Below are 21,806 nucleotides of genomic sequence, written 5' to 3' on the forward strand. Positions count from 1 at the left end.
TTGCGGTACGCAGGCCTCTCACTGTTGTGGCCTCTCCCATTGCGGAGCACAGGCTCCGGACGCGCAGGCTCAGCGGCCATGGCTCACGGGCCCAGCAGCTCCGCGGCATGTGGGATCCTCCCTAACCGGGGCACGAACCCGTGTCCCCTGCATCGGCACGCGGACTCTCAACCACTGCGCCAACAGGGAAGCCCTAAAACAGCTATTTAAACTGAAAAACCTTATACAAATGCTGGTTATCCCACTTGTGAGTATTACCTATTGGTCTCCTCTGGATTTTCTCTTTATTCCTGCTCTGGGTCAGGGACAACATGAGAGTAATAATTATTTAATTCAGGTAAGTCTGAATTTTGAAATATCTGTTGTGTTCAGGGTAGTTAGGTATAAAGGGGGATTCAACAACATGAAAGCCTTAGTCTATTAATGCCTAGGAGGAGTTTAACTTTCCAGTGGGAGAAAATGAGACATGTATTAGGGAAATAACCAAAAAACATGTCAAAGACAACAAGGAAGTAAGCCAGTGATAGCAATAAGAACAAAGGGAATTCGTAATACTGGAAAGATTCTTTCATTACTGGGTTTAATGTAGGAAGCAAATGTTAAAAGGACGACAGTGCTGGGAATTTGTGTAGTGAAAGAACATGAATGTCCAAACATTAGCCTGATAAATATTACTTTGGGTGTCCTTTGTATTGACACTAATTGAGCATCACAAGCAAACGGGTGGTTTCTTGGCTATATCTATATCTACATCTATATCATCTATCTGTCCAGCACCTGATTAACTGCATATTTCTAGTGAGGTATTTTCTCTACTGAACTTTTCCCTCCTTCACAGTGGTAAAACCTTTTAAAAGTTTTTACTGCTGTATCAGCCACTTTGTTACAAACCCCATGCCTATTAATAAGCCATATTTTCATGGGATTGTCAAGAGTATTAAATTTGATAGTACTTATGAAGTGCTTAAGTCTATGTTGAGCGTTCCTTCAATAGAACAATAAATATTATTATATAAGATATGTAACCGACGGAATGACACCAGGGCGATCTCAATATGTTCCTTACGGGAAGTGTAAACAGTTAGGAAGGAGTCAGGTGTGGTCCACAAACCTAGGTCAAATTGAAAACAATACAAGCCGTACCCGTCATTCAGATCACCACCCTGGCTGCAGGGCAGCCCATCAGCGTCAGCCAGCCTAGGCTCCCGGAAGGTAAACACATTGAAAAGGGCGGGGCAGAAGGCGCGTTCGGGATGGCTGACTGGCCAGCTAAAAGTGATTGGCAGCTGCCATGTCCACGTGCGTTGAGCTTCGAACCAGCTGTCGCGAGAATTAGATGTAAACAGACCGGTCCCCGTGAGGTACGACTCCCAGCCTGAGACACCCAAGTGACGTGCACAGGCTTGTGCGGCATGATGCTTTTTGACAAGGCCACGAAGGTGCTGTGTGCAAAAGAAAACAGACATGTTTGTAACTCCTCCCTACCTGCCTGCGTTCGCAACCGAACCTTACACCCCGGCTTCACCCGAACTCACGTACTGTTGTGTTTTCCCTCGAGCCCCAGCGGATTGGATCACTTCAGGAGGCGGGTCCGCCTCTTTGCTACTTGCTGGTTGGCGAAGTTGACCTCTAAGGGCGGTGCCCAGCCGCGGCCAGTTTTCTTCTGGGATTGGCTAGAAAGGTAGTTCCGCTGAGGCGTGGTAGGAAGTGGTAACCGTCAATCACGAGGGGAGACTCCAAACAGTGAGTCTTGAGCTGGAGAGCAGCGTTTACCGGCGGCGCGGCCGGTGAGAGGGCTGGCGGTACTGCGGCTTTGAGGAGGCTTGGCGAGGACGTGTGACGAGCAGCGTGAGGGGAGAGGGCTTGCTGGTAGGAATTCGACGAGGTAGAGCTGTGGAGATAGGAGGGGGAGGGGAGGGAGGGCAAGGGGCCAGAGGGCGGCCGGGGACAGCGGTGGCTCAGCGTTGGAGGTGAAATGGGTAACGCCGTGCTGATGTCTTTCAGGAGAGTGGGGCCTGAGGGGCTGGCGAGGGTCGTCCTCAGGAGACAGGGCCCTTAAAGACAGTTCTTGGGAGCCTGTGTTTCGAGAAATAAAGGGTGGAATGGAAATGAGAGGGCTCAGGAGCTGGAGGTGAAGATACCCACTGAGGAAGGGGTACCTGGGCTAGTTGGGGCACAGGGTGTTTTGGTTGTAGCAGATGGGACTCATCAGTTTGCGAGTTTTCAAATAAGGTGATAGAATGCTCCCTGCTTAGAAGAGATGGTTTTAGGGGCTTTCAGGATTAGTTCCAGGCTGTGGGCTTTCCTGAGCCGTGTAAGAGATCTTTAGTATTGCTGTCTCTTTTAACCTTAACCACATACAGTCCATGCTTTTAAAACCTCCCCAGTGATTCAGATGCTTATTAGACATTCAAGGATCAGGATTCAGTGATGAGACTGGAAGGGCTTCTAATGTCATATACGTTTTTATTACTTATTTAGATTCTGGTGATTAGGTTACAATAGCAGAGGTTACAAATATGATTACAAATTAGGTTACAAATATGATTTTGATAGTCTTGTTAAATTGTGACTGTGCAGTCTTTTTAAAAAATATATATATATATTTGACATATAAATTACATGAGTTTCAGGTGTACAACATAATGATTCGATATTTGTATATACTGCAAAATATCACCACAATAAGACTAGTTAACATCCATCAGGATACGTAGGCCATTTTACTCCTATTTTCCCAACACTCTTAGTTGGAAGGTAGTACCTCACTGTTCCATTTTGTCTTAAAATATTATACCATGTATATTTTTATTATCTCAATATAAGATTTCAGTAAATTCTTTAATTTTGGCTCACAAAGTTAGCATATTTGTTTTTATAAAGTGATCCTGTGCTAGACTTTCCATCCCTTCCTACTTTATATTAATAGTAGATCAGGGACTTCCTTGGTGGTGCAGTGGTTAAGAATCCACCTGCCAATGCAGGGGACACAGGTTCGAGCCCTGGTCCGGGAAGATCCCACATGCTGCGGAGCAACTAAGCCCGTGCTGCACAATTACTGGGCCTATGTTCTAGATCCCGCAAGCCACAACTACTGAGCCCGCGTGCCACAACTACTGAAGCCCACGCACCTAGAGCCCGTGCTCTGCGGAGCACGGAGAAGAGAAGCCACCGCAATGAGAGGCCTGTGCACCGTAGTGAAGAGTAGCCCCTGCTCGCCACAACTAGAGAAAGCCCGAGTGCAGCAACGAAGACCCAACGCAGCCAAAAATAAATAAAACAAACAAACAAAAACAATAAAAAAGCAGTAGTTCAGAGGGTCCTGCAAGGGTCTTAACTAGTTTTGTGGTTCTGAGCCTTGGTCCAAATAAGAAAACCTCATAGTAGTTTGAAAAATCTTTTATCTACTTCCCCTCTTTTAGGTGTAATAGGAATTGCTGGGAAATTTTCCTACATTTTAGGACCTAACATTTAGGTATTTGTGACAAGGGATCTCTAGTGAGCAACCATGTATCTTTCTCCCGACCCCCGACAGTAATGATCCATTATTTTCTGTCTTTTTGTTCTGGAAACAGGTTTTGTGAATGAAGCAATGGCTACAGATTCCCCCAGAAGACCCAGTCGTTGTACTGGTGGAATCGTGGTTCGCCCTCAGGCTGTCACGTAAGCAAATTTCAGATAAGCCTGATAGGTAAAGGAAAGATTACTCAGCATAGTAACTAACATTTAGGTTTCCTTTCTAAGCAGTACTTACTTTTGTAAAATCTGTTTAATTTTGGCTTTACAGGATGATAAACATCGTTGCCAAGGCCAAATAGAAGCAATAATTGGAGCGTCAGTTTGATGTATTTAGCACATTTATAGAGTACTTGAAAAACACTGTATTTTATCCTTGAGTACTGCTTTTTCAAACCTCAGGTTTAACAATTAGTGTCATTAAATCAGTTTAGTGGATCAGGACCATTCAAAAAATGAAATAGAATATAGTAGAAAATATAGTTGGGAGTTAGTATTGTGTTCTGACACGCACATAGATAATATGCATTCATATGTATGTATATGTTTACTAGATTGTGATGTATCACTCTAGGTCTCAGTCAGAAAGTTTCAAAGTGAATGTCATAAAGAGTACATTTCTATATTTTAAGCATTTTTTGGACAAAGCATGGCTATACTTTGCAGTACCTTATAATCTAATGTATTTTTTTTTCTTTTTTTCTTTGGCTGCGTCGGGTCTTAATTGTGGCACGTGGGATCTTTGTTGTGGCCTGGGGGCTTCTCTCTAGCTGTGGCCTGCGGGCTCTAGAGTGCACACGGGCTTAGTTGCCCCACGGCATGTGGGATCTCAGTTCCCTGACCAGGGATCGAACTGGCGTCTCCTGCATTGGAAGGCGGATTCTTAACCACTGGACCACCAGGGAAGTCCCTAATGTAGTTTTAAGCTGTGTATACTTGCAAGCACTCTAATGAATAAAAAAGATGCCAGCAAAACAGCATGGGAATTTAGAGGGAATATTTTGTGTTTTTAAATTATTTATTTATTTAAAAATTTTATTTATTTATGGCTGCGTTGGGTCTTCTTTGCTGTGTGCAGGCTTTCTCTAGTGGTGAGCGGGAGCTACTCTTCGTTGTGGTGCGCGGGCTTCTCATTGCGTGGCTTCTCTGTTGCGGAGCATGGGCTCTAGGCGCGCAGGCTTCAGTAGTTGTGGCATGCGGGCTTGGTAGTTGTGGTTCACGGGCTTAGTTGCTCCACGGCATGTGGGACCTTCCCAGACCAGGGCTCGAACCCATGTTCCCTGCATTGGCAGGCGGATTCTTAACCACTGCGCCACCAGGGAAGTCCTTATTATTTTCTTAAAATTTTGATTGGAGGGAATATTTTAGTGGGATTATTTTAGATCTGAAAAGGTTTCATTAAGAAGCTAACATTTGGACTTCCCTGGTGGCGCCAATGCAGGGGACGTGGGTTCGATCCCTGGTCCAGTAAGATCCCACATGCCGTGGAGCAACTGAGCCCGTTCGCCACAGCTACTGAGCCTGCGCTCCAGAGCCTGTGAGCCACATATATTGAAGTCTGCGTGCCTAGAGCCCGTGCTCTGCAACAAGAGAAGCCACCAAAACGAGAAGCCCACGCACCACAATGAAGAGTAACCCCCACTCGCCGCAACTAGAGAAAGCCTGCACATAGCAACAAAGACCCAATGAAGCCAAAAATAAATAAATAAATACATAAGTTTTGTAAAAGCTGACATTTATAGTGTACTTTAACGGCTGAATACAATTTGGGCAATTAGAATCAAGGGCACATTTTCGGCAAAGGCAATGGAGTAAGCAGAGGTGGGAAAGGCAAGCTATTTTCATAAATGAAATCTAGGGAAGTTGACCTATTTAAAGGAGGTTGGGGTGGACAGTTAAGACCCTTGAATACCTGGCTAAGGAGATAAAGTTTGCTTTCTGTCTTTCAAAGTGTTAATAAGGGAATTGTAGCATTTTGAATTATTTCCCTTGAGCAGTTTAGCCTGTTACATAAAATTGCCTTCTCAGACTAACAAAAAATATATGTATAGTATGATATTTCACCATTATACTTGCTTTTTTTTCCCTCCTGCATTTCCCAGGGCTATATATTTCTTTGCTAACTGTGGACCATGGCAACAGGCTAAGCATATTATTAGCTATGAGTTAGGTACTGTTGTAATCTTCATTTTGCAGATGAGGAAACCAAAGCAAAGAGAGAGAAATTTTCCTTGGTAACATCCAAGAAGGGAAACCTGGATCAAACTCAGGCAGTTTGTCTCCAGAGTCTGTGTGCTTATGCACACTATTCTGTGCTGCCTCACCATATGGTATTCCACATATATTGCTTTTTGTTATGTAATACATAATTTTAGTGTTTTTTGAAGTTCTTTAATTTATTCAGTATTCTTTTAACAAGTAATGCTTGAGCATCTACTCTGTGGCTAAGCACTGGCTTATAGATTCTGGAGATATAAGGTAAATATGAGAGATGGATTCCTTTCTGTAATAGAGTTTGCATTCTAGTGGAGGACACAGTAAGTAATTACAGGCTCTGATCAGTGCCTGGTGTGCTATGGTAGAGAACAGCATTAGGGAGTATGATTTAAGGCAGTCAGGGAAGGCCTCTCTGAGGAGGTAACACTTAGGCTGGAGATCTAAAAGGCAGGGAAGAATTTGCGAAGGGATCCATGCAGAAAAAAAGCTGGTGTAAAGGTCTTGATTCAAAGAAGAGCTTAGTGTAGTCTAAGAATTGAAGTTGCATGTGACTGAAGCAGAGTAAGTTAAGAGAGTGGGAGAAAAGTGAGGTTGGAGAGGTAGGCCTAATCAAATTTTTATTTTAAGGCCTACTCAGTTTTTGTAGGTATCTAAGGCATATTGCCTTTTAAAAAAATAGGATTTAGGGTAACTCACATTATTTTCTTCAAATGTAATTTTTTACATTTCTCTGAAATGAATTTGATTTGGTATATATTTTGAAGAAAAATTTTTTTCCTCCATTTGCTGATCTCCATATATTTCCCGTTTAAAATATCTTAGTGTCCTTAATAGTTCTTCACCTTTATGCATTTTGGTATTTTCCCATACCTTATCCACACCAAAAGTTCTGTGAGGACTGTTTAATAACTCCTTCTAATGCCTGCATCTGCAGCAAAATATAGATTCATTTTGCTAGATACAGGTAAGGGACTAGGTTCTTAACCAGTTTAAAGAGAAGGTCACTAAATACTGAGTCATCAGCAACAGTTTTTCTTGCTCTAACTAGGGCATTCTTCTGCCCTGACTCAAGAGGACGGTCTTGCTTTAGCCAAGTCTTCTGTCAGCACTCCTTCAAATATGAGTTAAAAGTTCTATCTGTATCAAAGTAAGAGAGCGTGCAGCCATAAAAAAGAATCAAATATTGCTATTTGCACTAACATGGATGGACCTAGAGATTATCATACTGAGTGAAGTAAGCCAGGCAGCGAAAGACAAATGTCATATGATATCACTTATACGTGGAATCTAAAGAATAATACAAATGAACTTTTATATTTCAAAACAGAAGCAGAGTCACAGACATGGAAAACAAACTTATGGTTACCAAAGGGGAGAGAGACAGGGAGGGATAAATTAGGAGTATGGTATTAACAGAGACACACTACTATATATAAAATACATAAACAACATGGATTTACTGTATAGCACAGGGAACTATATTTAATATCTGGTAATAACCTATAATGGAAAAGAATCGAAAAAAATGTATAACTGAATTACTTTGCTGTACACCTGAAACTAACACAATAATGGAAATCAACTGTACTTCAATTAAAAAAAATGTAGCTTGACTTTTTATTTATTTTTATTTTACTTTTAAAAATTTAAATTTATTTTTGGCTGCGTTGGGTCTTCATTGCTGCGCACGGGCTTTTCTCTAGTTGCAGCGAGTGGGGAATACTCTTCGTTGCGGTGCGCGTGCTTCTCAGCAGTGGCTTCTCTGGTTTTGGAGCACGGGCTCTAGGCGTGCAGGCTTCAGTAGTTGTGGCTCGTGGGCTGTAGAGCGCAGGCTCAGTAGTTTTGGCGCACGGGCTTAGTTACTCTGCGGCGTGTGGGATCTTCCCAGACCAGGGTTCAAACCCTTGTCCCCTGCATTGGCAGGCGGATTCTTAACCACTGCGCCACCAGGGAAATCCCTAAAAAAAAAAAATGGAGCATGACTTTTAAGAAGAGATAATGTTTGGGAATTCCTTGGCGGTCCAGTGGTTAGGACTCCGCGCTTCCACTGCAGGGGCCGGGGGTTCAATCCCTGGTTGGGGAACTAAGATCCCACAAGCCCCATGGTGCGGCCAAAAAAAAAAAAACAGAAAAGATAAAGTTTAAAAATTTTAAAATCTCATTTGCATTTAATAACATATACAAAGAAATTAAGAAAGCAGGTTAGCAGAATTATCAGACGATGAGAGTTGTTTTTTCTTTTTTTTAGTATTATGAATAACCTTATTAGGGCTTGTAGAAAGAGCTTTTCCATGTTTCATATTAAGCTGTCATGATAAATTTTATCCATTTCACCCTTTTTCAGGGAGCAGTCCTACATGGAAAGTGTCGTGACTTTTCTGCAGGATGTTGTGCCCCAGGTAAGTGTCTGTGTGGTTTCAGAAATAGTAGGCTTTACTCTTGGCCAGGGAAGCTCTGAAATATTCTGTTCCCTAAACTTGGCACCAGTATCGCCAACTTTAGAAAGACTTTTGATGTTTTAGCATCCCAAGCATTGGTAGGGTAGAATCATACTTGCTGTTATTATTAGACGTGCCTTAGTTTTGTGCTGACGGTGGCATAATTATCATTCCTTAGCCCTTGCTTTACTAAGAGTAATGAAGGTGCGATATTAGCTGAGAGATGGGGCTTGGAACTGTCTATTTGGGTTCTCTTTCCAAAATCTTTCTCTTGTCCTAGTTAAATGTTGCCTGTTGGAAGTGAAATAAGCAATATATGCTTTGCATTTGGTTAACTAGATACTGTATTAACTAAATACTACACTGAGGTCAAATCTATATCACCTTCCTATTGAGCAGTAGTTTTATGCCAATTATAGCTTGCCTTGTTACTCTAACTTATAAGAGAGTAAGCCCTTTACTGTTCCCTCTATGTAAATGTGAGAATAAAGAATGAGAGGAACCCTCCTGGGATCACCTCTAGTGCACCTTCTCCCAGACTTAAATTAACATAGGTGTCACTTGGCACACTTGTTAAAAATAATAATTTCCAGGCCCATCTCCCAGTGAGTTTGACTCAGGGGAATTAAGGTGGCATCCAGTAACTTTTGTCTCTAGGAAGAATCTCAGGTGATTCTTGTGAAAGAGTATCTTTGGGAAACACTGTTTAGTGGAACTACTGAAGGGAAAGGTTTCTGTGTTTTCTCCTGTGATGATGTCAGTGTTCAGACTGCTGTGGTATCTGTAATTGCACTGTTCAAAAAGAACATTCAGGGCTTCCCTTGGTGGCGCAGTGGTTGAGAGTCCGCCTGCCGGTGCAGGGGACACGGGTTCGTGCCCCGCTCTGGGAAGATCCCACATGCCGCGGAGCGGCTAGGCCCGTGAGCCATGGCCGCTGAGCCTGTGCATCCGGAGCCTGTGCTCCGCAACGGGAGAGGCCACAGCAGTGAGAGGCCCGTGTACCGCAAAAAAAAAAAAAAAAAAACCATTCATAGATCCAGTGTCCCAGCTTTTTGAGAAGGTCCTACCTAGAAAAGTCTAAAATCCAGATTTCAGTTGTATTAATAAATTGTATTCATCAAATAAGGGAAAGTATCAAGGCATATTTGGTATTTCTTTATTATGTTCGGTCGACTTTAATGAAAGTAGGCCACAATGACAAGGTCTGTGGGGCATGTAAGGAAAAATAAATGCTTTCTTTTCTTGAGGAACTTGGTTAAGAACGGAAGTCAAATGGCTTGAAGCAGTCAGAGGTAATAGCAACATATCACTAAGTGTTGCACATGATAGTACAGACTGAATATGTAATTGCTAAGGGAATGCATAGCAAAGAAAGCATGAAAGAGTCAAGTTCCAAAGGACATTGGAAGTAGCGTTAGTTGAAATGAATGGCAAGGTTGGGAATCTGATGGTAAAGGAAACTGCCCAACTGGATATGGTAGGCAGCAGCATTGCTGTGGCTGTGGAGAATCTTGTACTCTGTACAGTACAGGCTTAAAGAACAATCAGGGGCCGAAATCCAACTTGGTCTTCTACAAACTGCACCTTTCTCTTAAGCCCTGAGCCTTGAAGTGAGGCTAGTTCCAAGGAAGGGGCATTTAAAAATATTGGTAATTTGCCTGCTATAGAGTGCCCCTTTATCAGATTTTTACAAAGGCACCTTTTGTGCTAGTGGAAACCCTGCGTAGCAAGCAGTTTTTGTTGGCTGGAGGAGAGAGGCTGCGGTCAGAGGCTTTGAGGGAATAGTTGGAGAGTTTGCTAGAGAAACAAGAATACTAGGTTGAGCAATAGATTGAAAATAGGGGGCTGCTAAAACTGATAGGGTAAAAATGCCAGAAGGTGGAAGGTTAACTTAGTTTTTATGAGGATTATACATTAGAAAGGGGATAATCTATGCAGTTGACTGTGAAGACTGGGATCAGAGTTAAGTCACTTCAGAAGTATAGTTGTAGTCCCGGATCTAAGAATTAGAATATTCATTTAAGAAATTTATGTTAGGTAAGTCATTATTCTAGTGACTGTGGAAAGAAAGCAAAACTTCAGGCACTACTGGTCAGGTGCTGTGTTAAGTTGGGGAATACTCAGTGCCTGTCCTTAAGGCTTCATGGTCTAGTGTAGCTGTCAGGCAGACTCTTCCTGTAAAGGGCCAGAGAAGCTTTGCAATTCATACAATGTTATTTTTTGCTTTTTAATTTTTTTTTTTTTTTTTTTTTTTTGCGGTACGCGGGCCTCTCACTGTTGTGGCCTCTCCCGTTGCGGAGCACAGGCTCCGGATGTGCAGGCTCAGTGGCTGTGGCTCACGGGCCTAGCCGCTTCGCAGCATGTGGGATCTTCCCGGAGCGGGGCACGAACCTGTGTCCCCTGCACCGGCAGGTGGACTCTCAACCACTGCGCCACCAAGGAAGCCCTGCTTTTTAATTTTTATTTTTGGCTGCGTGGGGTCTTTGTTGCTGTGCGCGGGCTTTATTTGCAGCAAGCAGGGGCTACTCTTTGTTGCAGTGCGTGGGCTTCTTATTGCAGTGGTTTCTCTTGTTGTGGAGCATGGGCTCTAGGCACGCCGGCTTCAGTAGTTGTGGCACGTGGGCTCAGTAGTTGTGGCTCGTGGGCTCCGGAGTGCAGGCTCAGTAGTTGTGGTTCACGGGCTTAGTTGTTCCGTGGCATGTGGAATCTTCCTGGACCAGGGCTTGAACCTGTGTCCCGTGCATTGGCAGGCGGATTCTTAACCACGGCGCTACCAGGGAAGTCCCTCATACAGAGTTTGTTGTAACTGCGCAGCACTGCTTTTTATGTAAAAGAAAGGGTGTGGCTGAGTTAAAATAAAACTTTATTTACGAACACAGGTCGTGGCCAGATTTGGTGACCGATGGTCTCCTTTTTTCCACATTTAATCCGTAATCCCCCATTGGCAATTTGTAGTCAGATATTTGGGAAATGATATATTTTTGCTGATGTAATGTTCCAACTCCTGCCCTATTCTGGGAATTATCAAATTCATGGAGCTTAGAAATTATTCTCTGGGTCTCCAGATAAGGGAGAAAATGTGTTGTTAGAATGGTATCAGCTTCTTCAGCTGTCATAAATAGAGTGAGTTCCTACTGTGTCATTGACGCAGATGTCATTGACAGCAGGTAGAAGCCCTAACTGTGCCATTTGATATAATAGTTGTACTTCTGAAAATTTATTTAAAAAAATTCAGCAAATAAAAAGTTAAAGCTCAGACCTTTTCATTTCAGTGAGAAATTTTGACATTTTTCAGTGTGAAAAATTGTAGCCTGCCCAAATGTCAGTAGCAGTCAAGCAAATTGTCATATGTTGCCCCTATAGAATAATTTGCTGTGATTAAAAATTATACTTTTGACAAATAGCACACAATGGAAGTTACTTTCTCTCCAGTGAAAAAATAAAACACAACATATCTATAGTGATTGTTGCTGTGTTTTTTAAAATTGAACAGTAACTTTGTGCTTATGAACGTGTATATGCATTAGAAACCAGATAGGAAATAAAAGGAGAAATAAATCCTGTACTCAGTAATGGGGTGAAAGTTTCAACTGTAAATAAGAGAGCTAGAGCAGTTGGATCTTGGTTGGAGAAGGAGGGCTAAAAATCAGTGCTGGGGGGAGAAATAACAAACTTTTGTGTGGCAGCGCACTGACCTCCAGTAAGATAGCAAATAAACCTGGATGGGCACTGGGTGAGTCTGTGCTTCACTGACAGTAAAATACCTAAACATGAGCAAAGGATATCATAGAAAGCTGAGAGGCAAAATGACATGCTGTCATATGCCTTCTTGATGCCAATCTGCAGGAGGGCACACAAGAAGCAACCCTCTTAAGTCAACTTCACAGAATTTTTAAAAAAATGCTTAGTAAAGAACACTGTGTCTGCTAAGGAGAGAGGAAAACTTGAAGACAAAGCAAAAGTATGCAGGCCTCATTATGAAAGTTTTGTTTCCCCCTGAAGGGGAAAGAAAAAAGTTTAAGAATCTCAATTCACTGAAAGGCCTCTTTTAACCTTGTTTCATGTTGCATATCGGCCAGAAATCAAAGGAGAGCACCGTGCAAATGTTGCAGAGGAATTGGGAGAATGTCGAGTAATGCAGGTGATTAGCAGCCTGATAATAAATCTGCTAAATGGAAGAAGATATTGTATATGTTATAGCTTTACCAGATTAAGGGAGAGCCTGACATAGGAAAAAAGAGGTGGTCCTAAATGCAATGTGGTATCCTGGATTGGGTTCCGTAGCAGAGAAAGGACATTAGTGGAAAAACTGCTGAAACCCAAATAAAGTCTGGGGCTTTAATTAGTGGTAATGCACTGGCGTTAGTCTCATAGCTTTGGCAAATGTACCATGGTAGGGTAAGATTTGGTTAGGTTAGATTGTTAACAGTAGGGGAAACTGGCTGAGGAGTATATGAGAATTCTGTACTGTTTAGTAATCTAAAATTATTCCCAAATAAGAAGTTTATATTAAAAAGGAGAATTTTCAGGCTTCCCTGGTGGCGCAGTGGTTGAGAGTCCGCCTGCCGATGCAGGGGACACGGCTTCGTGCCCCGGTCTGGGAGGGTCCCACATGCCGCGGAGCGGCGGGGCCCGTGAGCCATGGCTGCTGAGCCTGCGCGTCCGGAGCCTGTGCTCCGCAACGGGAGAGGTCACAACAGTGAGAGGCCCGCGTACCGCAAAAAAAAAAAAGGAGAATTTTCAAGAATGAAGAGAGCAAGACCAAGGGAGAAGAGGAAGAAGTTGAGGATGAGATGGTTGAAGATAAAGTAGATGAATTAGTTGGTTCTAGTGCAGGTTTTCCTTTTCTCCAAAGGAATTAACTGCCCTATACACAACTTGTTTTTTTAAACAATTGAAATCATAAGGATGTGTAAGATAACTTTTTTTTTCTTTTTGCATAGTAAACCTACTATTAGAGTAACCCTGTCTTAGTAATATTTTCAGTGGCCATTAACCTTGTGCGGTAGAGGAAAAGGGCTGTAAAACTGCATGGAAATTTAAAGCAAGTTGTGTATAACACAGATTATATATGGGATAGTGGTTTTTGAATGCTTTTGATCCAGCTTATATTAAATAATTGTTCTGTGAACTGAAGACCACTTTATAACTGAAAACGTTGCAGCTTTTTGTTGACATTCTAAGTGCTTGCAAGTGTATACAATCTAGAAAATCTAGACAATTTTAAATAAAAACATTTGATTTGAGGAGAGATGACTCCCTTTGAATATTGATGGATACCGTTGATACTTTTCCTGTGACTTCACAGCAGTTCATGCTTATCTTTGTGACCCTTGCAGGCTTGCAAGAAAGCTAATAGTTTGGGTCCAGAGGCCAGATAAGAGACTGAAAAAGTAATACGTTTTTTTTCTACCCCCCAACCCTGGCCATGCCCTCCACCCGGAACTGGTGGTTAGCAGAAAGTAATGCTCTTGACAATTCTAGGTAGAGTGTAATTGCCTGATCATAAACACCTGGGAACTAAATTGATCTGTGTGGTAGTTTGGTGTATTTCTTCAGCTTTATTTGTTGACCAGTATAGATTAGTTTTTTGAGTACCTTTGAATTAGAGTGATGCTTCCTAGTAGACTATGATTATTGTATTTTAGGTTTCTGTAATTCTTAGGCTAAAAACCCTTTTCTGACCAAGCTTATCAGACTCCTGGGTAACTTTCTTTAAAAATAAAAATATTACAAAATGTGCTAGTTCTCAAGATGTAGGATTGGTGAGGTTGGAGGGGGATAGTGTTGGCCTTATTTAACTTACTTTTTGTTTTGAACATCAGTAATATTTGAGCTGTAAAACATTTTCATTCACGTGTTTCTGTTTACTCTACAGGCTTACAGTGGAACACCTCTAACAGAAGAAAAGGAGAAAATAGTCTGGGTCAGATTTGAAAATGCAGATTTAAATGGTATGGTTTTAACTTTTGGGGGGCATATGAATTAAATGTTTGTTTGAGGTTGACCTGATTCCAAAAAAAGAACCCTTACTTTTCGTCAGATTACTTTTTCTTTAAGTGACTTTTTAAGTTTTCAAAATAAATTTATTTTTAATTTAAAAAGTAACATATTCAACTACATAAACTTGATTAGAACTAATATTGTGTTGTACAAGTCTTAGAGTCACCGTAACATGTAGTGCCTAGCCTTAAACTTCAAGTCCAAGTGAGATAACAATTTCTTAGAAAAGAAGTTCTTGTAATTCCAGTTTGGTTACTTGTATAGGATTTATAACTGCAAAATAATCATTAGTGTTGAACTTTTTAGACTTTAAAATTATTTTTCTGAGCAGAATGTATGCCAATTCAAGGCCTGTTTGTTCTCAGATACCTTCCATTTCATTGCTCCTTCCTGCTCCCTCTTGCAAGGGGGCTGCTTCTTGTCTGTTTCCCAGGCTGCCATGTCTGTTTTCCTCTGGCAGAGTTTGGGAGGCACTGGTGGGTAATTGAAAGGGAGGATGGGAGAAAGGGAAGAGTATAATTCCCTCTCCCTCTCTGTCAGCAGCTGCATTTCCTCTGTGGTTTTCACTTCACCTCAGCAGCTCCACTGGGGTTCCAGTTTCTGCCAGGTGACTCTAGCGCCCTGCCCTCCTCCCTGCCTTCCCAGTGTAGGGGTGGTAATGGCTGCCTGCCATTGCTAATCCAGTAGGTTGCCTCACAGTTCCTTTTTTGGCTTCTTAGCAATTCTGTAATCTGTGTAACGAGTTGTCTGTATTAAATTCCCAATTATGAATACACTGAGTTGTTTTCTGACCTTGATGGATACCATACTCTTGAGTCTTAGTCTCCTCTGAGACTTTTAAAATACCATATTTTCCTTTAAAAGCTACAGTCCAGGATGCGGGAGGCTGTGTCACTTCTGCAAATAGGTTTCTTTTGAATTTTGGATTCTCTGTCAGCTGGTTTGTTCAAATGACAACTTGTGCCCTCTGTGGAGAATAACACATTCATTTGTATTGGTGATTATTTATGATATATAAACTTTTCCTACACTGTTTCTCTTTGAAAGCTTATTCTATTTAAAATTTCCTTTCTTTTTATGACTGTCGAATTTCCCTGTTTACTAGTATATTCTTCTTTTCTTTCTTCCTTTTCCTTCTTTATTAATAACTATTTAAGTGTTGGTCATCTTTTGTTTTCTATCACCGTTTCCTCATGAATTCATACTCTTTTCCCTCCTGGAAGTATATTTGCTTTGTGGATGTCAGAATGTATTAGAGGACTTTCTTGATTTAATAACAAAGAAAATGTGGTTATGGTCTTGAAAATATTAGCCAGATAATAGCAAAAACTTGTACAGTGTATGCAAAATGTTAAAAATAATTTAAAAATCACAAAATTGGGGAATTTCCTGGCAGTCCAGTGGTTAGGACTCTGCACTCTCACTGCTGAGGGCCTGGGTTCAATCCCTGGTTAGGGAACTAAAATCCCATAAGCCATGCAGCGTGGCCAAAAAAAAAAAACCCCACAAAGTTATCTTTAAAAAATGTCATTAAAATAATCTTTAGGCAAGGTTTTTTTGTTTTGTTTTTAAACAACAAATAAGAATTGCTGGTGTAATAATGCTCTATAAAGCATTTGCTTTATTGAAGTAAAATGCATCTGCATCTGGAAATGTAGATGGAAACTGCTTATTTGGTACTTTGTGTTCTGTTGAACTTATAATGGTTGTCCTTAATTTAGTATCCCATATCCCCATTGACTTATTAAACTTTTAAGTTTATACATCTTCCTGTTAAATACTTTAGCACACTCACGTGTCCTTTGGTCTCTCCTTTCTATATAATATTGATAGTGTATGAAATTTTGTCCTGGTATTTCAAGGGTATACTTTTTATTATCTCTAGCCCTAGGGTGTGTGTGTGCATGTGTGCATGTGTATGTGTATGGTTGTGTTTGTTTTAAGGCAATAGTAAATATTACCAAGATATTTGATCCTCCTTAACTTCCCCAATCTCTGATAACATTTCCTTTTTCTTTTGGTCATGTGGTGTGGCATGTGGGATCTTAGTTCCCCGACCAGGGATCGAACCTGTGCCCCTTGCGTTGGGAGCATCGAGTCTTAACCATTGGACCTCCAGGGAAGTCCCTCTTAGAACATTTCTTGAATTTGTCTCTTATTTGTGTTCTTTCTTCAGGAATGTTTTGTTTAGGTGTTTGTGTGGCAGACTTTCTGAGATATTTATAATTGAAAGAAAATTTGGCTGTGGGAAAGAAAAAGTAGGGTTCATTGGCTGCAAATCCAACATCTCCTTGAAGAACGCTAACAAGGACTAACTTTTCCATTGCATTAGAGATTCTTGATCAGCCAGTCTGCCTTTCCTTGGTTGTGCCTGCTGCAGCTGGGATGCAATTCCTTGTTCATTGCCTTTGTCTTTCATGATATCCTAAGGGAGACAGTAGAGGGGATTCTTCTGATTGCAGCCATATTAGCTTAGCAGGCTGCTTCTTTGTAGAGCAGTTATGGGTACCCAGAGATTGTATTAGGTATTTAGGCTTCTCTTTGCTAGACTGGGAGTTTTTCTGGCAAAACAATTTAGAAGTCTTCTACCTGTCTATAGATTTAAGTTATTTTATCGTATTAATGAAACTCTATTGCTAGTAATTTAAAACTTGCAGTGTTCAAATTGAACTCTGCTCTGGTGATTGCTTTCTGTTTATTCCAGCAGGCCTGAGAGCTCTGCTTTTCTGCTTGAAATTATAAAGTGGTGCCAGTTGGCCCCTTACCTCCAGGCTGCAGCCCATTTGATTATGGGCTTGTTGTGCTTGGGGGTGGAGTAGGTAACAACTTTTACAGGAGACACTTCTAAGGAACCTGGCTTATTGAGATTCTCCAGTCTTGGATCCTTCTAGGTATCTGCATTCCTAATCAATGTACTAACTTTGGCTTGGTGTTAGGTAGAGACTACTACTTTTGGAGTTTATTAGAAAGTGAGACTAAGGCCCTTTGTATCATGGTCATTGTTCTGTTTTTGCTTTCAGGCAGCCTGATTTATACCTAAGCTTGTGTTTCTTAAGGCACTGTACTGAAAAAGGTATAAGAAGTAGCCAAAGCAGGTTATTTATGTATTTATTTATTTTTAATTAATTAATTAATTTTTGGCTGCGTTGGGTCTTCGTTGCTGCGCACAGGCTCTCTTCGTTGCGGTGTCTTTCATGATATCCTAAGGGGGACAGTGGAGGGGATTCTTCTGATTGCAGCCACATTAGCTTAGCAGGCTGCTTCTTTGTAGAGCAGTTATGGGTACCCAGAGATTGTATTAGGTATTTAGGCTTCTCTTTGCTAGACTGGGAGTTTTTTTGGCAAAACAATTTAGAAGTCTTCTACCTTCGTTGCGGTGCGCTGGTTTCTCATTGCGCTGGCTTCGCTTGTTGTGGAGCGCGGGCTCTAGGTACACAGGCTTCAGCAGTTGTGGCATGCGGGCTCAGTAGTTGTGGCTCCCTGGCTGTAGAGCTCAGGCTCAGTAGTTGTGCTGCACGGGCTTAGTTGCTCCGTGGCATGTGGGATCTTCCCAGACAAGGGCTTGAACCCATGTGCCCTGCATTGGCAGGCGGATTCTTAACCACTGCGCCACCAGGGAAGTCCCTTTTTTTGTTTTTCTGTTTGTTTGTTTTGGGATTTTAGTTCCCCGACCAGGGATCAAACCCCAGGCCCTTGGCAGTGAGAGCACGGAGTCCTAAGCACTGGGCCACCAGGGAATTCCCCATTATTTGTATTTTAAAAAGAGCACTCTGACTGAAACATGGAGTTTGGTAGGCAGTGGTGGAGGCAGGAAGCCACTCAGGCTTTTGCAGTAGATGTTGTAGACAGGGGTGGTGGTGATGTAAGAGAGCTGTTTAGGAGCTTGGTCATAGATTTATTGCTAGAGGGAAGGAAGAAGGCGGTTCCTGATCTTGCTATCTGCATAGATAAACATGCTATTCACCAAAATAGGGAGCTCTGGAAGATCAGGTTTGGGGAGGAAATCCTGATCTTTGAGTGGAATTTGATCTTCTACTGAGACATGCAAAAACCCACACTGAGGAAGTCACTAGCAGATACTGACTGAAGCAGTAGTTGGAATGAGATCACTTGGGGAGCGTATACTGTGAGAAGAAAACAGAGTTTAGGAATTTGCTTTGAGTAACTCCAATATTTAAAGAGTAGTTAGAAATGGATGAGCCAGCAGAGAAAATGGTGAGCATCGGTTATAGCTGCTGAATAATCTTAACAAGACGTGCTTGAAAAACATATTGGATTTAACAACTTGGAGGTTATTGGTGACCGTAGCAAAAGTCACTTGGGAGGAGTGTTAGGGGCAGAAACACATTCTGAAATGGATTTGGGGTGAATGAGAGATGAAAAACAGATGACAGTTATAAATAGATGAGGAATTTAGCTTCTAGAAGGAGAGGAAATGAAGTCAAATAAAGGGGGAGGGATATTGCTACTTTATGATTTTTAAAAAACCTTATTTATTGTGCAAATATATCATGGTAAATAACACAAAAATATGGATCAATGAATGAATTTTTACAAATCCAACACCCATGTAGACATCACCTAGGGTAAGAAATGGAATGTTGCTACCTAATTGCCTAGTGATTTTGAATTTCATATAAATAGAATTGTTCGGTATATAGGCTTTTGTGTCTGGCATATTACGCTTTTTGCATATTATGTCTGTGAGGTTCATCCATGTTATAGTATATGGTAGTGGGTCATTTTTTTCTGTGCTGAATAGTCTTCCATTGTATCCGTGTACCACTGTGCTTGTCCATTCTCCTCTTGATGGACCTTGGGATCGATTCCAGCTTTTGGGTCTTTATAGTAATGCTGCTGTGAGTATTCTTATCTCTTGATGTATATGTGCTGAGGCTTCTAATGAGTATATACCTAGAGTGGAACTACTTGGTCAAGGGCATGGTATCTTCAACTTGAGTATATATTGTCAAACTGTTTTCCAAAGTGATTATACTGATTTACAGTTACTAGCAATAAATAAGCAGCCTCTTCACTCCATATCCTGCCACCACTTGGTTTTGTCATTGTGGTTTTAATTAGCACTTCCTTGATTACATACGAGGTTGAGCCACTTTTCATGTTCACTGATGATTTGGCTATCCTATTTTTGAAGTGTTTCTCCATGTCTCCTGCCTATTTTTCTACTGACTTATCTTTTTCATATTGATGTTTGTTCTATGTATTAGATGAATCTTTGTGGGGTTATAGTTGTCTCTTCTCCCATGCTGTGGCTTGGCTTTTCACTCTTCTGGTAAGGGTGGCTCATGAGTAACAGAAGTTCTTCATTTTAATGTAATAAATTTAATGTAGAATTTGCCGATCTTTTATGCTAAGAGTTTTTTTGTGTTCAGTTGTAAAGTTGTTCCCTGTACCGTGATCATGAAAATATGTTTCTACGGTGTTCCTCTAGTATTTTATTAACTTTACCTTTGTCACTTACATCTAAAATTACCTGGTGTTGATTTATTTGAAATTTTTAAAATTGTTTTTCAATAAGAAGTTCTGAAGTATTTGGAAGACATTTAAAGGAAAGCAAACAGGAAGCTGAAATCACAAAACTAGTATTTTTTTTTTAACAGTACTTATAATTATCAGCACAAGTAAGGTTTTAAAGATCAAACTCTCTCAGTAGAGTACAAGTACCAAGTACCACCCACTGCACACAAAGAGTAGACTACAGAACCTAACAGAGCGCCACCACATTGCCTCCTTGCTATTCTTAAATATAGGAAACATAATCCGGACTTCCCTGGTGGCTCAGTGGTTGAGAATCCACCTGCCAATGCAGGGGACATGGGTTCTATCCCTGGTCTGGGAAGATCCCACATGCCGCGGGGCAACTAAGCCCGTGCGCCACAACTACTGAGCCTGCTCTCTAAAGCCTGCAAGCCACAATTACTGAGCCTGTGTGCCTAGAGCCCATGCTCTGCAACAAGAGAAGCCACTGCAGTGAGAAGCCTGTGCACCTCAATGAAGAATAGGCCCACTCACCGCAACTAGAGAAAGCCCACGTGCAGCAAGGAAGACCCAGCGCAGCCAAAAATAAATTAAAAAACCCAAAACCAAAAACCGCACAATTCTTTTATAGTGAACTATATGCCCAGTGTGTTCAGATATAGCAGGATTTAATTCCTGTATGTAAAGGAATATAATTTTTCTTCCATTGCTAAATTTGCATATATTAGAAATTCCAAATGGTTATATGTCATATTTATATTTAGTTAACTTTGGTGAAATATTTTATTTTCATTTATCATTTACAGGTGGTTTTGTTCCTGATATTAGTATTTCCTAGGTATCGAGTGAGAGTTTGATTTTTATTTATTTTTACTTTTTTTTACTTCAGCATGATTTTATAACAACAGTAATAACATCAACATAGGGCTTCCTATGCCTGATACTATTCTAAATGTTTTTTATATTATCCCATTTAACTCTTAAAACAATCCTTTGAGATGTGAGTATGATTACCTTCATTTTACAGGTGAGGAAACTGAGGAACATTAACAGTACTAAATTTCACAGACTCTTGTGTCTACCTACTTATGCAAGACCTCTAGCTGTTTGCAAAACCCTCTCCGCATCTTGCTCTTCCCTGTCCTCTGCCTGTTATTTCTCAGAGTGTCCAGATGCAACTTGTGAACCCACACAGTTTATGTTGTGTGCTTCCGCTGGGCACTTCTCCTTCTGTGCTTTTACCTGGCACTAGTTTCCTACTGGGTGCTGCTGTCACTGTGTTAGGTTCTGTAGTCTACTCTTTGTGTGTAGTGGGGTGGTATTTGGTACTTGTACTCTACTGAGAGAGTTTGATCTTTAAAACCTTACTTGTGCTGATAATTATAGGTACTGTTAAAAAAACTAGTTTTGTGATTCAGCTTCCTGTTTGCTTTCCTTTAAATGTCTTCCAAATACTTCAGAACTTCTTATTGAAAAACAATTTAAATAATTGTTACTGCCAGTAACATTAAAGAAGTGTACTTGTTTTTGCTGATTGGCATTGTCTTTTTTTTTTTAATAGATCTTTATTGGAGTATAATTACTTCACGATACTGTGTTAGTTTCTGTTGTACACCAAAGTGAATCAGCCATATGCATACATCTGTCCCCATATCCCCTCCCTCTTGAACCTCCCTCCCACCCTCCCTATCCCACCCCTCTAGGTCATCGCAAGGCACTGAGCTGATCTCCCTGTGCTATGCTGCTGTTTCCCACTAGCGATTTTACATTTGGTAGTGTATATATGTCAGTGCTACTCCTACTTTGCCTCAGCTTCACCCTCCCACTCCATGTCCTCAAGTCCATTCTCTATGTCTGCATCTTTATTCTGCCCTGCAACTAGGTTCATCAGTACCATTTTTTTTTTTAAGATTCCATATATATGTGTTAGCATATGGTATTTGTTTTTCTCTCTCTGACTTACTTCACTCTGGATGACAGACTCTAGGTCCATCCAGCTCACTACAAATAACTCAGTTTTGTTTCTTTTTATGGCTGAGTAATATTCCATTGTATATATGTGCCACATCTTTGTATCCATTCATCTGTCGATGGACATTTAGGTTGGTTCCATGTCCCAGCTATTGTAAATAG

At 41.1% G+C, this 21,806-nt stretch overlaps 1 protein-coding gene across 3 annotated transcripts in view; it reads left to right on the plus strand.

Annotated features, from left to right (window-relative positions):
- The first annotated feature begins 1,727 nt into the window (after positions 1–1,727).
- The window catches only part of BCAS3 (BCAS3 microtubule associated cell migration factor), a 592,536-nt gene continuing 572,457 nt past the window's right edge, over positions 1,728–21,806 (plus strand). For all 3 annotated transcript variants that reach the window (XM_007464906.1, XM_007464904.1, XM_007464905.1), the window contains exons 1-4: positions 1,728–1,787; positions 3,576–3,663; positions 8,078–8,132; positions 14,050–14,125. In XM_007464906.1, coding sequence (XP_007464968.1) covers positions 3,593–3,663; positions 8,078–8,132; positions 14,050–14,125 — 202 coding nt within the window. In that variant the 5' untranslated portion in view covers positions 1,728–1,787; positions 3,576–3,592. The remainder of the gene's footprint in view (positions 1,788–3,575; positions 3,664–8,077; positions 8,133–14,049; positions 14,126–21,806) is intronic.

Source organism: Lipotes vexillifer, unplaced genomic scaffold, assembly GCF_000442215.2.
Source record: "Lipotes vexillifer unplaced genomic scaffold, Lipotes_vexillifer_v1.1 scaffold788, whole genome shotgun sequence".
NCBI classification, from domain to species: domain Eukaryota; kingdom Metazoa; phylum Chordata; class Mammalia; order Artiodactyla; family Lipotidae; genus Lipotes; species Lipotes vexillifer.